Source organism: Aphis gossypii, chromosome X, assembly GCF_020184175.1.
Source record: "Aphis gossypii isolate Hap1 chromosome X, ASM2018417v2, whole genome shotgun sequence".
NCBI classification, from domain to species: Eukaryota; Metazoa; Arthropoda; class Insecta; order Hemiptera; family Aphididae; genus Aphis; species Aphis gossypii.
The window spans coordinates 31,597,078-31,612,896 of NC_065533.1; the positions used below are offsets into that span (position 1 = coordinate 31,597,078).

General features: G+C 27.8%; 1 protein-coding gene across 1 annotated transcript; it reads left to right on the top strand.

Moving 5' to 3' along the window:
- The first annotated feature begins 1,681 nt into the window (after positions 1–1,681).
- LOC114124606 (uncharacterized) lies at positions 1,682–11,509 on the top strand. The gene is made up of 3 exons (XM_027987903.2): positions 1,682–1,847; positions 7,331–7,414; positions 10,915–11,509. Exons 1-3 carry the CDS (start codon positions 1,715–1,717, stop codon positions 11,268–11,270), a joined length of 573 nt encoding a protein of 190 aa, XP_027843704.2. The 5' UTR covers positions 1,682–1,714; the 3' UTR covers positions 11,271–11,509.
- Positions 11,510–15,819: the final 4,310 nt, after the last annotated feature.

Consider the following 15,819-nt stretch of genomic DNA (forward strand, 5'->3'; position numbering starts at 1 on the left):
ACAGATTAAAAATATAATCAGATAAAAAAAGTTAGAATCCTAATTGAAATAAATCATTTCATGACAATCGTTACAATTGTACCCAGTCTCCATGGGCGTTCTTACGGGGGGGATATGGGGGTAGATCCCCCCCCAAGGTTCTTTATTTTCTTAAATATTGATGATAATCATTTTGTCTACTTTTGGTTACCCTAATGGCTTATCATGTAACCATTTCTTTCAACCCCCTCCATATAAAAATCCTGAGAACGCCTCTGCCAGTCTCCTTGATAATTTATCTTTATTTACTTAAATAAAATAGGAAGTTTGGAATTATAGATGGAACTGCTCCTGCTTTTAATTTTATTGACTAGTCAAAAAGTAGAATATCATTCTCTTCAAAATTAAATTCACACACATAACACCTTTCTGTGAGCATTTTATCTTTTCTAGGTATAGCTCTAAGTTCTGTATTCTAAATAAGTAATAAACTAAAATAATCAAATAGGAAAATGAAGCACAATTTTTATATCAGCTATTGAAGTTGTAAGAATTTTATATAATATGCACTTGGTTACTAAATTGTGGACTTATTATTTTGTTTCCAAAAACTAAGTATTATAGTTTGACTACACAAAAAGTAACGTAATTATTTAACATAACGACTTTTTGGTGTAATCAAATCTAATTATCTTATTTTCGCATTTAAAGGTATAATATAATTTTAATATATAGTTATTATAACATTATATTATACATAGATATTAGGATTTAGTTGTTGGTTAATATCTATCCTCGCTCCCTCCAACACACACACACACGCATTTCCTCTAATAATACTGCGCCTATTATTATAGAATCCTATTAGGTACTTAATTCAAATACTGTATGCTTATAATAGTTATAATTTAAAACTATCTAAACGACGTTATTATTATAGGTTAGACAAGTATTTGATACATGTTTAATATTATTACAATTTACATTAAATTACTATCCTTCGCAGTTATGTACTAAAATGTAATTATTTATACAATAATATATTATATTAAAATTTTTATAGTTTAACAATTTTGCGAAAAAAAATTCATTAAAAAGTTCAATATTGTAAACATTTTGGTATATAAAAAGGACTATTCTTATACATATATATATATATATATATATATATATGTATTAGGATATTAAATTTTGTTATAATTATGCCACATGAAGTAATTTATGAGTTAAGTCTATAAAATAGAAAGTTGAATTTTATGTTATATATGTCAATGACTAATGAGTGTATTATAATTATTAAATCTCATATACTTATTAATAAGTTACAATATTTAAAAACCATAATTTATTCATAGATTCCTCCTAATCACCTAGGCATTATAATATTTTGTTTCAGCAAAAAAATTTTCATCTCCTTTGATATTGAGTATTTGAATTATATCTATATTATTTTGGTAACGTTTCTATTTTATATTTATAGTTACATGTAATTATAGTTATTAGGTTATCTGAATCTTAATGTTACTTGGGTGATGAGGTAAAGGCCCACTCAGTCATCGCGATTTGGTGAGTTCTAGGTAAATACATAGGTAACCACCTCCCCTCTACCGAGACAAAATATTAAACACGGCACTGAGTCAGGCAGGTATAGCTGAAGAAATCGAATGCGGCTGTGAAGTGAAAGTTTAGTGGAGTGAAAACCAGTGTGTGTGCATGTGTGTATAATACACTGTATATGAATGTGTTAGAGAGAGCCTCTTTACAATCACGGTCCGCGAAGGCCAGTCTTATCGTAGGCACGATGGCTCGCGTACCGCCACTGTCATGTCTCATTGTGCTGCCACTCATTACTCTATACGCGATATCTCGTAAGTACTATTTGTCAAAATATCTGAAAATAATATATACAAAATATACATATATACTGTATTCTGTATGATCTATCTATAACTTACATTAGATATAAATATATAATATTAAAGAAAAAAATAATCGTATATAAATCATTTCACGTTTGCCCAAAGTCCCCTAACTTAATAAAAAAAAAACCAGCGATTTTAAGTTATTGTATCGAATAAAAGCATCATACGGATATGTTTTTTTCTTATTTCGAGTTTGTGGGTAAATCGAAAAAAAAACCGGGTAAACATGATAAGTGCCTTTTTTCAAACCATTTTCTTTATATTTCCATAATCATATACTGCTTATATTATTATATATTATTGTGATATTATTTACCGACGATCTAATATGGATATGATATGTTTCACGTAATAGTCATTATTGGCATTCCAAAATCCAAATCGTTAAATTCAATGGTAAATTATGGTTTTTGGTGATCATTAAATAATTTATGTTTTTCTAAAAATGGGCATTTTATGTCAACGCAGCATATTATTATTGTATAAGCGTACTCTCGAAAAAATCAACTGAAAAAATTACTTCAAAGAATATGTTTGATGACTACTTTTAATTACCTTTATGTTTTATATTTAAACATAAAACTAACCTACCATCACTCTACAAAATTAAATCGATCAGTTTTACGGCGTGACACTGACCAAACCGTCGTGTCGAACATAATATATTTTGAATTGAGGTCATCACCGATGAACCTTCCACGTTATAATATGATATGTTAATAATAATTTACATATATTAATTAATATAATACAATCATACACTAAAATTTATGTAGACATCAAATTTTATTTTATTTCAAGTTGAATAGTATATAATATTATAGATACTTAGTGGGTGCAGTTTCGATGAAAAATAATTTGAAAATAGTGTTTGCAAAATTATTAAATTGAAAAACTATTTACGAGTTGCCAAGTTTCAAATGTTAAAATGTCCAAACAGAAAAAAAGACACGGTTTTGCAACAACACCTTATTTTTAAATGAGATAGGTACTTTTTAAAACTTCAAATTCTTACAGTAGATGACATGACCAATTAATAATTATTTGTAAAGTATTATTTTTGCGATTTTTTTTTAACCCTATATATTTTCTATTGGACCCATATAATACCTATGTGATATATCTTGAACATTCTAATTGTTCAATTAAACAACAATATTTTTAATTTTTATATAGCTCCACATTCTAGAACTAAACTCTATTTTGAATATAATTAATAATTTTTTTGTCAATAATTTAAGGCTAAGTTTAAAAGGTATAACTGAGTCAAAACATATTTCATATAGGTAGTCATCGGTAATAATTGCAACATTATACGAAACCAGGTTCGGTTGGGTTGGGTCATGTACAACGATTTAAACAAAACGAGTTTTTTTATTGAATAAATACTTTTTATTTAATAACTACATAACAGACAAAAAACTTTAGAGTACTATAAAATATATAGATACATACATACTATAGGTAATTAATATTATAACGGAAATATAAAATAATTAATAATTTAGCTATCGCAGTTAGCCTTCACAGAATAAAAATGATTCACATAAAAATAGAAAAATCTATAAAGAAAAATAGCTCTACACGATTAATGACAGTAATATTTTGTGTACATAGTTAACTTTATCAGTAGAGTTAAGAGTAGCACATTACATAAAAGGTAGGTAGTGATTATATAAAGTCTTATATTTACCACGAGTAAGGCGTAAATGTGTAATTAATTGATACATCACATTGATCTGAACTTAATATTGCATACAATTTTTTGTATTCTCTTAAGTAATAGTTTTTTTTTCTACAACTAAATATTGTAGTAGATTTCCATAATTAAATCAACAGTTAATAACAATTTTATTCTGCTAGTATTAAATTAGTTTTTTGAGTTTTTTTTTATTGAACAATTTTGTAAATTATACTTGTACAATCCAGTTTGTCAAAATAAAAATGAACATATATTTTGATTATAAGGGTCAAACGCCATTATACATTTTTAGTTAAAACAAAAAATATTCATAGTTCAAAATAATTAAATAATATACATTTACAAAAAGGTGTATTTTTTACCGTTTATCATTTATTATGTATAAACAATATTACTAATGTACATTTCATAAATATCAATTTTGATTAGGTTTCTTTATATTTATTACCACGAATCTGTAACTTTATGTATCACATTATTTTTCTAGATATGATTTTTTTTTTTTTATTATTAACAATCTGTATACAAGTAATACAATAAGTAAATTTTAGAATATATTATGTACAAGGCATGGGGACGTGATAGAAAGGGACGTTCAGTGACACTACTTCAAATAGATATGTATAAAAATTCTAATTAATCTGTTTATTATTATTTATTCCTGTGTGATACTATAGAACAAATGTCAATTTTATTTTAGAGTACTGTATGACTTCTAAGACAAAATATACTTTAGATTCATGCTAAACATAGGAGATTTTTATCATGTTAATCATGTATGTTATTTATATCAATATTTTTATTAATGTACATATTGGAACATTTTACGTTCCTATACTTGAGAATGAAAAAAATAATAATTTATTTACCTATACATTTAAAATAAGGAAAATATTTTTAAAATAAAAGTATGCAAAAATAAATCCCTATCTAAATAACTAGAGAAATTTTCAAGTATCCACGACTTACACTTTTTGAATAACAAATATTTAAAATCGTTAGAGGATAAATCGTGTTATCGTAACGCGATTTCGTAAAAATTTAAAATTCAGACGCTCATAAAATTTTTCCTTTTATGAAGCTTTGAATTTTCTCTAGAGCTATATGGTTAATTTAGTGTTGAGTTTTTTAACCTTAGATATGAATACAAAAATCTTATGAATTTTAAACTACTTATAACAATTACTTGCAAATTTTCGCATTTTGACATGTTTCGTAAAAATTTCAATTTTAAACGCTTATAAAATAAAACTGAGACCAACGATTTTGTATTTTTTTTCTACAATAATAACTTTTAGAAACCTTATATTAAATTTTCAAGTATTTTTTGGATATTTAAAATTGTTTTATCGACATTTCGAAACAAATTACTTAGAAAAATTCAAAGTTTTAGTTGTCTTTAAATAGCTCAAAAAAAAAAGCCATAAAATTAAACCGCGTGCATATAGATAACGCTAATATAAACATTTGGTTAAAATTTCAAGTATTTACATAAATTCGTTTTGGAGTTACAACTATTTAAAAAAAAAAAAAAAAAAATGGTTTTGCGTAATAATTATTGTTTTTCGTCATTTTGTTGTTTTTTCCGTTTTTTGTGAAAGTTACTGGAAACTTCTTACTTTTGACTTTTATTATGCACCAAGGATATTCATTTTGCCATTGGAAGCCACCCTTTAAGTTTGAAATTGAAGTATTATTTTTACAAGTCCTGGTGTACAGTGTACACAGACACACACACACAAACACATTATAAAATCAATACTTCTTTCAGAATCTAAAACTAGGTAATCCTATAGAGAATGAGATAAACCAATCACAATGTATTACTACATTATATTTATTATTCATCATTTTTATGAACGAAAAATGTTTTATATACGACTACAACGTTAGTGGTGAGAGTATATCTTATTAGTTATTATAGTATATATTAAAATGCTATTTAATATATCTAGGACAGCTAGTGAGATAGCATAGTACTTATCGTATATGGCTTAGCGTACATGGCTAACATTGTACGCTTTGGCGTTCATATTAATAATGCGTAATATACCTACGTCCACGTGTATCATAATATAAGACTCATGCACGTGTACTAAGTATGTTTTTATTATGTTTTCCTGAGTTAAATTTTAATTATAAACACGAAATAAGTTTTAAACGAAAAGAAAGTAATAGATAAATGCATTTACTACGTAGGTATGTCAAGTGTATATATCTATACACCGTATAAGTGAGCTGTCATAAAACATACCTACTCATCAATATCGTTACGCATAGCATGTTAAGCACATTATAATATAATATTATTTGTTTATAGTAACATTAAACAGAATGTCAAAGAATTATCGCATCATCCATAGAATCTCAGTTGAAAATTAATATAATTAAATTCGGTTTTTTTTACAATCGAATAGCATAGTTTCAAAAAATGTTTATGCAATTAATTTTTAAAAATTTCATATTTTTTAAAACGGTTTATAAATGTTGAAATTGATCAAGTTAAAGTAATTAAGTTTTTAATTTCATAAGAGATAAGAATAACATTTAGCAAAATACGAATCACATTATAAACTTAGGATTAATAAGATCTATTCTATTAATTGTCCTATTACAAAATTGTAAATTTGTTTCTTCATCACCTGCATGGAACTGTCAAACAAATTTGATTTTTTATTGTTTTATTTTATTTATAATTTAAGCTGTTTATAAATTAATGATTTGTTTACTTTAATCTCCATGCACTAAACTAATAATGTATGGATCATTTTGGTGATTTAACTATATTTCTAAGAAATAAGAATGTCAATGGAATGATTAACATTCATTACGCTCATTGACATTACATAAAAGTAAAAGTTTTTTTATAAAATTCAAATATGATTAATATAAATGATAATACTAAATTTAATATTTGTGTACATAGTATATATAGTCTCCTAGTCTTTGTACAAATAGGTCATAGATATACATAATATGACACCGTGTATTATAAATTATAATTCAAATAATATGTGGATATCAATTTGATTACTAAATCAATAAAAATATTTGTCTCATGTTCCTGAATAAAATTAAAATAGATACGTCATATTATTCGAAGTAGAATTCCAAATATCTACTTAATATAATTAATATTTTTATTTTGGAATATTTATTTAGCACGATATTTCATTTATTGAAATTGAATATTGTTATTGTTATTTATATTACAATAATTTAATAAATTAGTAATTATTATACAAGATATCTTCCTGAAAATAACAATGCTACAAATGTGTGGTAAATTAAAAATAATATGAATAATACCTATAATAATGTAATTGTGTGTAGAAGAAATATTATTTTCGAATAAAATTTAAATATTGATATACTGTACACAGTGCAGTGCTCTTGAAGATTTTCCTAATAGGTATTTATATTCTATATGTTTAATACATGCAAAAGATAGAATAATTATTTTGTACAATGTTTTTGAGTAAAAAGTAAAAAAAAAAAATAATAGCACCTATTCCCTACAGACGTTTTGAAAACCGAAAATTGAAAATATACAAAATTATTATTAATTTCATCTTCACTTAATAAATAAATATTCTGAAATAAATTAAAGTTTAGACTATAATGTCTATGAATTATATTGATTTTGTGACGTGCATCTTTATATCATCACGTAAACATTTCGGTTATTTCTATGACCTAATGACGTTTATGTTTTAATGTTTTATAGATGTAAATGCAACAATTTTTGTGCCTGAAGAAATTCCTTCGTTGTTGTCGGTAGTCTACAGTAACATGCCACCGATCAAAAAAGGTAAAGATCGATAACTAAAAATATATAATAAAAGTATATTATATTATACGTTGACTCTTATATTATACTTTGCTAAAACCACACACTTTTGATTTCGATCCCAAAAAGGACAATAGACAAAAATCACATACCTACTTTATAATGCATATGTTTATTGTATATGTATATTTTATAATTTATAATTAATATTCATACAAAAAAACTCTTATATTCGAGTATTCGAATTTAAAAAAAAAATATACCTATTCTAAATTCACTTCAAATTATCTATACTATAAGTAATAATAAACACTTTACCCCTTTATTACTATCGATGATTTTAAAATCCATTTTACTTAATTAAAAATATTTCAACAAAAATGTAAGAAATCACTTACGTTTTAACCACTATATTACAAAGGTATACACAAGACCGACTTATTACGAATGGTGACTTAGGTAATTTTTAACACGTGTTGGCATAATTTTATTATTGCATATATCTTCTAATTTTATCTTATGTTATTCGTTAAAAAGTTTGCAATTTTTACTACTATAATTTTATTGTATTTTATTACCTATATAATGACCGATGAAGTGTGCAATTTTTGTTTATCGACCTTTTTTGGGTCAAAATCAAAATTGTGCGGTTTTCAGATGCAACCATAATATTATATTATAGTTATAATCGGCGATTGTAAACTGCGTCGAAAATACAGGTTAACACAAAACCACACAATATGTAAACTGCGCCCGAGTTGTTATCAATTATAAAAAGGTGATTATTTTTTTTTAACTTTTCGCGTTTTTTTTTGGTTTAGAGTTTTGGAATTTAAACGGTTCATTTATACTATTTAATTTAATATATACTTCTAATTGAATTCCTTTTAATTTTTCTATAAAAATGAAAATATTTGGATGAGTTGAATAAAAGCTGGAATTAAGGTGAGAATGAAAAGACTCGCATGCATTTATTTTGTGGTTAAAGTTGGCTCTGCTGATGCTTGAGCCCATACTTCAGGTGGATACTGAGCTTCTTCACTTATACATACGTCTAACAAATAATCTGCAAATCGTGTCACTCTTTCGTTGTCAGCCTTTGATTTCATTAAATAATTTACAAAATACTCAGATACACTTCCTGGACTTAGAAATGGTAAACCGTAACATTGAACTAACCATCTTCTAATATCACTATTTATATCTTTATATTCATTACTCAAACCATTTTGTTGGATACTTTTATTCCAAGACTGCGCTTAATGAAAGCGACATTTATGTATCTTTATCTGAGGCCAAACAGTATTACATGCCAAATGAATAGCTTTTTCGAAATATATTACAACATCGGATGGTTATATAATAATATTATTTTGAAAACTATATTCACAAACAGATTTTAAGCAATTAGTATATGATATTGTACTTTTATCGGAGAGTAAACATATGGCGAGTGGTATGTAATAGCCATTGATAAAACCATGTACCTATTGTGAACATTTGTGTGAAGTATTTAGGGCAGTATGAAAATGTACCATCCATGAACAACCATTTTGATAGTGCAAGAGCTTTTAAATTAGAAATTTAACTGAAAACAATATATTTCAACTCCTTGTCGTTTATTACTTTAATAAGTCAAAATGTAATAAGTTTATAAGTCGTGCTCAGTTTACCCTATACTTTTCTAACAGATAAAAATTTGGGAGCAGTTTATGCTATACCTTTTTAACATAGATAAAATTTCGGGTGCAGTTAACAAAAAAAAAGATCATTTGGGCGCAGTTTACGTGTGCCTGTTATAATTTAGGTAGTATTAATTCAATATTTTTATTTAATAAAAATTAAATAATATTAATTGCTTAATATTTAATAATTATATACAGTAGAGTCAACAAGACTCTAAGGATTAACAAAATCCTATTCATATGAAATCATGTATTGTAATTATTAATTATTAAAAAAAATATATTCAAACAGAAATCGAGTAAAAAATTAACATGTATTTATGTTCATTACACTTTTATTGAATAGTGGATTATGCGTGTAGTTAATATCATCGACAAATTTATATTTTTTGTTGAGATTTCAACAATATTATTAGAAAATTCAATTACATTAACTTTATAAAACAATTATTAAAAATTAATATGATGTGATGGTATCATAAGTGGTGATGATAAAAGTATGTCGGAATATCGAGACTACAGTAATTATAATATTATAGATTTGTGTTTTTATAGGTAAATATAACTTTGTAATATTATATTATAAGACTAATGTGAACATTTTATATTTTGTAGTGGTGTAAGTATATAATAATTTGATTAATTAATGAGTAACTAAAATTTATAATCCCAGTAGGCTTTTATTAGTTCATCCAAACCTCTAATTAATAATTAGTCTCACTAACAAAATATATACACAAATAACCTTTTTTTTTTTTTCCTTTTGTATCGAGAGTCAGAGAAGGAACCGCGTTAGCATTACTTCTTCTTTGACAATTACAACAACAGTTATTAGCGGTGGGACAATCTCCCACTCACTAATATTACAACAAAATTAAACTAATTATAAGTACAATACTGGGAGGATCTGTCTCCCTAGTTGCCTTCGACTATAATAAGTTGCTTAGTTAGTATGGTGGCCGGATTCTGCGTCCGGATTCATCGCCGCACCTCCGCGGCCTGGCGGACCCGCTCCTCTTCTTCCTTGAGCGAGAAGACGCGTTCGACCATCCCGTAGAACAGCCGAAATGACTCCTCCGCGTCCCTTAGTATAGCTGACTTTTCATCTGGGTCTGCTGGAAGCTGGTCAAACGGTGGGCCGCAAATAATGTCTTGGATGTCGGCCGTGCACGGTCTTCGTCCCAGCTGAGTGGACAGAGGGTCACGGAAGGATACACAAATAACCTTGTCTAATTAATACTTTTGAATTCTGAATTTAAAACAATTTTATTTTAATTATTATTTATTTTAATATTTTTATAACTTATATATTATTACGTATTAGATGTTTCATCATAATTAAAATCGCATAAATAAATAAACGAGTTGTTAGACAATTATAGATCTCAATCTCAAACAAAAAGTTAAATATTAAGTTGACTATAAAAATATAATTTTCTTAGCTTTTTTATATTATTTTTTAGTAATTTATTTTATTATTTTTATTTAAAACTTTAAAATGACAACCACTTTTCAAAGTAAGATATTCTTTTCTATTTATTCATGTTTAAATAATTAAAACTTTCACTTTAATGTAAGCTATTATAAATAATATGATGGTTATTTTTTTTATTATTGTTATTTTTATAAAACGTTAGAAATTATGCCTTTAGTTTGTGGATTTTATTTGTAGAAATAAAATTGGGAGTAAAAATATAATCATATAGGTACAATGTATAATATTTTTAATGTTTTTTTATTCTTTTTCTGAACTCACTATAACCATACCAACACGTTTTTCTGATGAGTGACTTGATATTTTTACGGAACTATAAATAATTTTACATTTTTTTACAGGCACGGATTCGAAGCTGGGCGTGGGGTTCCGATTGGGTCCAAACGCGGATGTGCAGTTTCAGTTAGAACTCGGGCCCCAGACCAACACGTTGCCAATTGGTGGTGCCGCATCCGCACCCGCCGTGGCGAATAAGAGGCACGCGACTGTAGGACAGGGCAGTGGCTTAAGTGGAGGCAAGCCAAAGGATTGGCTGAATGCATGGCGGTTGCAGATGAGCCCTGGATACGTGGCAGACGAAAGCAATAACGCGGTGTCAGGGGAAGTGGCGGGTGGCAGCGTCGGCGACGGCGACGGGTCATCGGACGCGGTGGCGCACCTTAGACAACTGTACAAACCACAACCGATTGCTGCGTAGCTGTGACACAACGCTATTATTTATTAAGATTTTAATATACACCGAACGATATTTATTTTTCTTCATTGTCTCTTTGTTTTGTAAACACAGTACAGGTTGATGTTTAGCTAATTTAGGTATTTATTAGTATTGTTAGTGATATTTTTTATATGTGTATACTACGTAGATATATTAGTATTAGAATTCTAATCGGATATCCGCTTGTAATAAATAATTAATAAAAAAAAAATTATACATGACGTGATGACAAAACACTTGGTATCTTATGTTTAAGTTAAAAAAAACTGGAGCCGCTGGCTATTTTATTAAACCAGCGGCGGCGCTTTCATTAGCATGGCCACCCGTTTCTTTCCCGATTTTTCGCATTTTTTTTTTTCAAGTAATTTTTTGATTTTAATTGTATTATTACATTCCTATAAAGTGTTTGTAAGCAAAAGAGCGTTTGTATTGCACTGTACTGTATCCGTTAACGATAACATCAACAAAATGCTTTTATTATGCTTAAAAATATTTTATTTGAAAATTAGTGTTTGTAATTTGTATGTCATTGGCATAATGGCATGCAAAAATGTATTAGCTATATATGATTACTCTTCATTTTTTTTATTAAATTTTATTGCATTACTTTTATTATTATGATATTTATTTACATACACACACATACATATAAAATTGATATGTTTCATTAATAAAAGCCACTGAAAGAGTTTGGTACAGGTATAGTTAGGTGAGTCAAAGTTGTAATTGCAAATACTCTTAATCGTACCTAATAGTTTCTCTAGGAAATGTTTATGACACTTTTGTTATAGTATTTTATTATGCATGTCCTTTAAATTAACTATGATGTGTAATACATTTTTATGTATACTGTAATAAAACGCGAAGGAGTTCGCTAGCCGTCCGCCAGCGATGACGCAGCAAATAGTGTCAGAAAATTAGATTTTTTTTTTGTTCCAGCAGCGCCGTTCGGTTGTCAACTATAGTTATTCCGACCGTTATCAAAACTCCACTATTGCGAATTGCGATCGAAATGATTAAATATTATCGTGTTTTCGTCGTTATTTTTCGAAAACTTTCCTCTCTCCACCGGATTTCGACCGTTTTCCGACCTCTATCCACTCCGTCCTGTACGTACTCGCGTAGCGCGTGTTGCTTAAAAGCCTATTGCGTTCGAGACGGTCGCGATCCCGGTAACGAATACGGCCGCCCGCCGACGACGTTTTTATCGAGAGCCTGCGATTTCAACGATCGAATAGGTACTTTAAAAAAGTGTTTACCTCTATGAACGGGTCGCAGGTATTCGTGGAGCCGCTATAGTTTCCGCTCCCGTTTTTCATCTACCGTGTTCAATATTCTGTTAATTGCATTAGGTATATCGTGTATTTTTTTTATTATTGGTCTCGATCTTGATGCTCTCTGCCACAAGTACTGTGTTTGTTTACCCAGGATGTGTAATGTTTTAAAATAATTTATTATAATATTTTAGGTGAATTGGTGATTTAATATTTAACCAATAGGTACTCGTGTTCAAGTGTACCCACATTGCTTTGATATGTGTATCATATTATAAATTTGCTTGATTATGGAAATAGTTTAAAATGTGTGAGATCAATACTGAGTGCGTTATGAACGATTTAAATAAGGTTTTTAGATTAATTTCATTATTATTAAGGATTTACCTTTAATTAATTATGTTATGCTTTACACATATTATGTTTTTGTGTACTAGCAAATGCAAATGTTTTATTATTGTTGATTTATGATCTTCCGAATAAATGAATATTATCAATGACATAAATGATATTGATAACAATAATACTATTAAAACTAACAATGCATTCACTATTTTTGTATACATATTTTTTTCTTTGTATTTTTGATTTCGATATCTTCTTCAATCTATAACATAAAAATAGTTATTAATTATTATTATTTTCACTCGAAAACTTCTATGAAACTTACTATAGGTAATGTAACAGGATTTGTTTTTGTCCATTTATATTTACAGGATAATTACAGGATTTGTAACAAAAAACGTAGAGGGACAGATAGAATTTTTTTTGGACTCATATTTGGCAGTATTTACCTATGTGGCGATCAAAACTGAATAATAGTGATTCGTTTGAAACCATTTTAAAAGATATAGCAGAATTTTAGGAATCACATAAAGCATAAACATTTTCAATTATATCATTGTTTTACATTTATTATTATTCAATTTTTTAATATTATATCAATATATCGTTAATAAATAAATATTTTTAATTATACCACTGTTTTATATTTATTACTAGCTGCCGGTGTGCCTCGGTGTAAGTGTAACTCGCTCTAAGTGAGTACCTACCCTAGGTCGGAGACGGTACTGTAAAGAAAATATCGTAAAAAGTCTAGTGGTCACAATTTTAATTAACCTAACCTCCGGGGGTTGTGGAAGGCTCCGAAAAATGGTAATTGATTGTCTAGCTATATCAGTCCTCAACCGGTGTAATACCGTGCTCGGTCGCTTGCCCGGTTCTTTTTTGTATGTAAAAAAATGTATTTAGCGAAAAATATGATAGTTGAGTGTCTAGCTATCAGTCCTAAACCAGTGTATTATCGTGTTCTGTAGCTTGCCCGGTTCTTTTTTGTGTGCGTAAAAAATAATTAAATACGAAAAATGGTAATTGAGTGTCTAGCTATCAGTCATCACATGATGTAAATCGATATCCGACAGTGCAATCCGCCTACCTTTGTTAATAAATTGTGACATTATGTAATTAATAAAATAGCTAATAAATCATTAATAATAGTTCAAATAGACAATATAAATAACCCATGCTACGGAATTTCCAATATTACCGTGCGTACGAGTAGTCGGGTAATCAAACAGCGCCCTCTATGTTGTTATGCATACCATACGCTCATTGTTTATCTAGTATTCTACTAGTATAAGCTTTAATGACATTTTCTAAATATTTTTCATCACCATAAATATTGTCATATTATAAATAAAATTTAAACAATTAATAAATGCAACAAGCATTCTATTAGTGAATAGGGAATATATTATGTACCTCCTTCATAAAATATTTTTAAATATGTTTTTAATCTTTTCAAAAATGAAAATGTGAGCTCGGGCATTGCGATAAACCCTGGTAGTGTACATTCAATTTTATAAAGAAAATTAATATTTGGATACAACTCTTTGTTGCAGATAGCTATAAAGCATCAAATCCTCATTTTCATCTTTAACTTCTTTATTTGATATTTTTAAAAGAGATTTAACAGTAAAATAACTTTGTAATTTTTTGTAACATACCTGCCAACAAAAAACGCAACGTAGTAATTAACATAAAATGATGATATGGTGTACAACAGATACCGAAAAATTACCATTACATTACTATTTAACCTCCATGACACTAAAAGACTCCAGTGCTTTCACTGTACCAAAGCAACGCATATTTGAATTCATGATATAAGCTAAAAAAAAGTTTAAGAGGGAGCTAATATAACTCCTTCACTTTCCCCGTAAATACACCACTGCAAATATACCAATATTAATTTTAATATTTACTACTCACACAGTCACACAATGACACGGCGCAAGTGTATAAGTCATATGAATTGCCTAAATACTACTCCTTAAAACATACTACGCTCCAGTGTTCTTGAAAATAAACACCATTAATATTGATTCTTAGTTGCCTGAAATTGCATTAGTCGTTTACTTTAATTACTCACTTATAGTAACATTTAAAAATCAGTAGTAAGATGTATTCTTACAAAATATAATATATGATTGAAACATACTATCAAATTAAATAGTCGACAGTTGTGTAGCTAAATTGTTTATCTAAAACGCCTTATTGTAATATTTTATAATTTATATGCATTTAAAAAGTGTATCATACTTGAGAAAACGTATTAAGGGTCATAACTATAAGTTTTAACGATAAAAACCTTGAACAGGGTCATAATAGCTGGTGATTATCAGGATTTTTTGACCAAAAATTTAAAGGTTATGCCAAAAACTCAGACTTTCCACGTTAATCAGTTTCTCATCACTAACCATCGTGAATGTGAACCTTATAATTAAGTTCACAGGATTAAGGACTACATATGTTTTTATAGTTGTAGGAACAATAGTTTTGGATACTGAACGAAGTGATGAATGTATTGAGTTTACAATGATGATGTGTGTTTTCTTTTTTTGTCTGTGTACTGCATAACTTGTTGAAATAATGCTTCAATTTCAAACTTCGGGGAGGTTTCAGATTGCAAAGTGAATATTCATGGTAAAGTATACAGGTCAAAAGTAAACATTTTCTAACAGTTTTCAAAAAAATCGAAAAATAAAAAAAAAAGTGATACAAAAACGGAAATTTTTACGTAAAACCAGTTTTCGACTAAATTAATTTTTTTCTATGGTTGTAACTCAAAAAGTAACGACTGTCAATACTAAATACTCGAAATTTTCACCAAAAGTTTATTTTAGTCTTATTTTTATACATTAAAATTTTCAAAATATTTTGGAATTTTTTGAATTATTTATAGACAACTGAAATTT

Excerpts from the sequence above, each read along its gene's own strand:
- LOC114124606 (XM_027987903.2), top strand. The coding sequence starts at position 1,715 with ATGAATGTGTTAGAGAGAGCCTCTTTACAATCACGGTCCGCGAAGGCC. Across the intron at positions 1,848-7,330 it reads TACTCTATACGCGATATCTC|ATGTAAATGCAACAATTTTT; the intron begins GTAAGTACTATT and ends AATGTTTTATAG. Across the intron at positions 7,415-10,914 it reads CATGCCACCGATCAAAAAAG|GCACGGATTCGAAGCTGGGC; the intron begins GTAAAGATCGAT and ends ATTTTTTTACAG.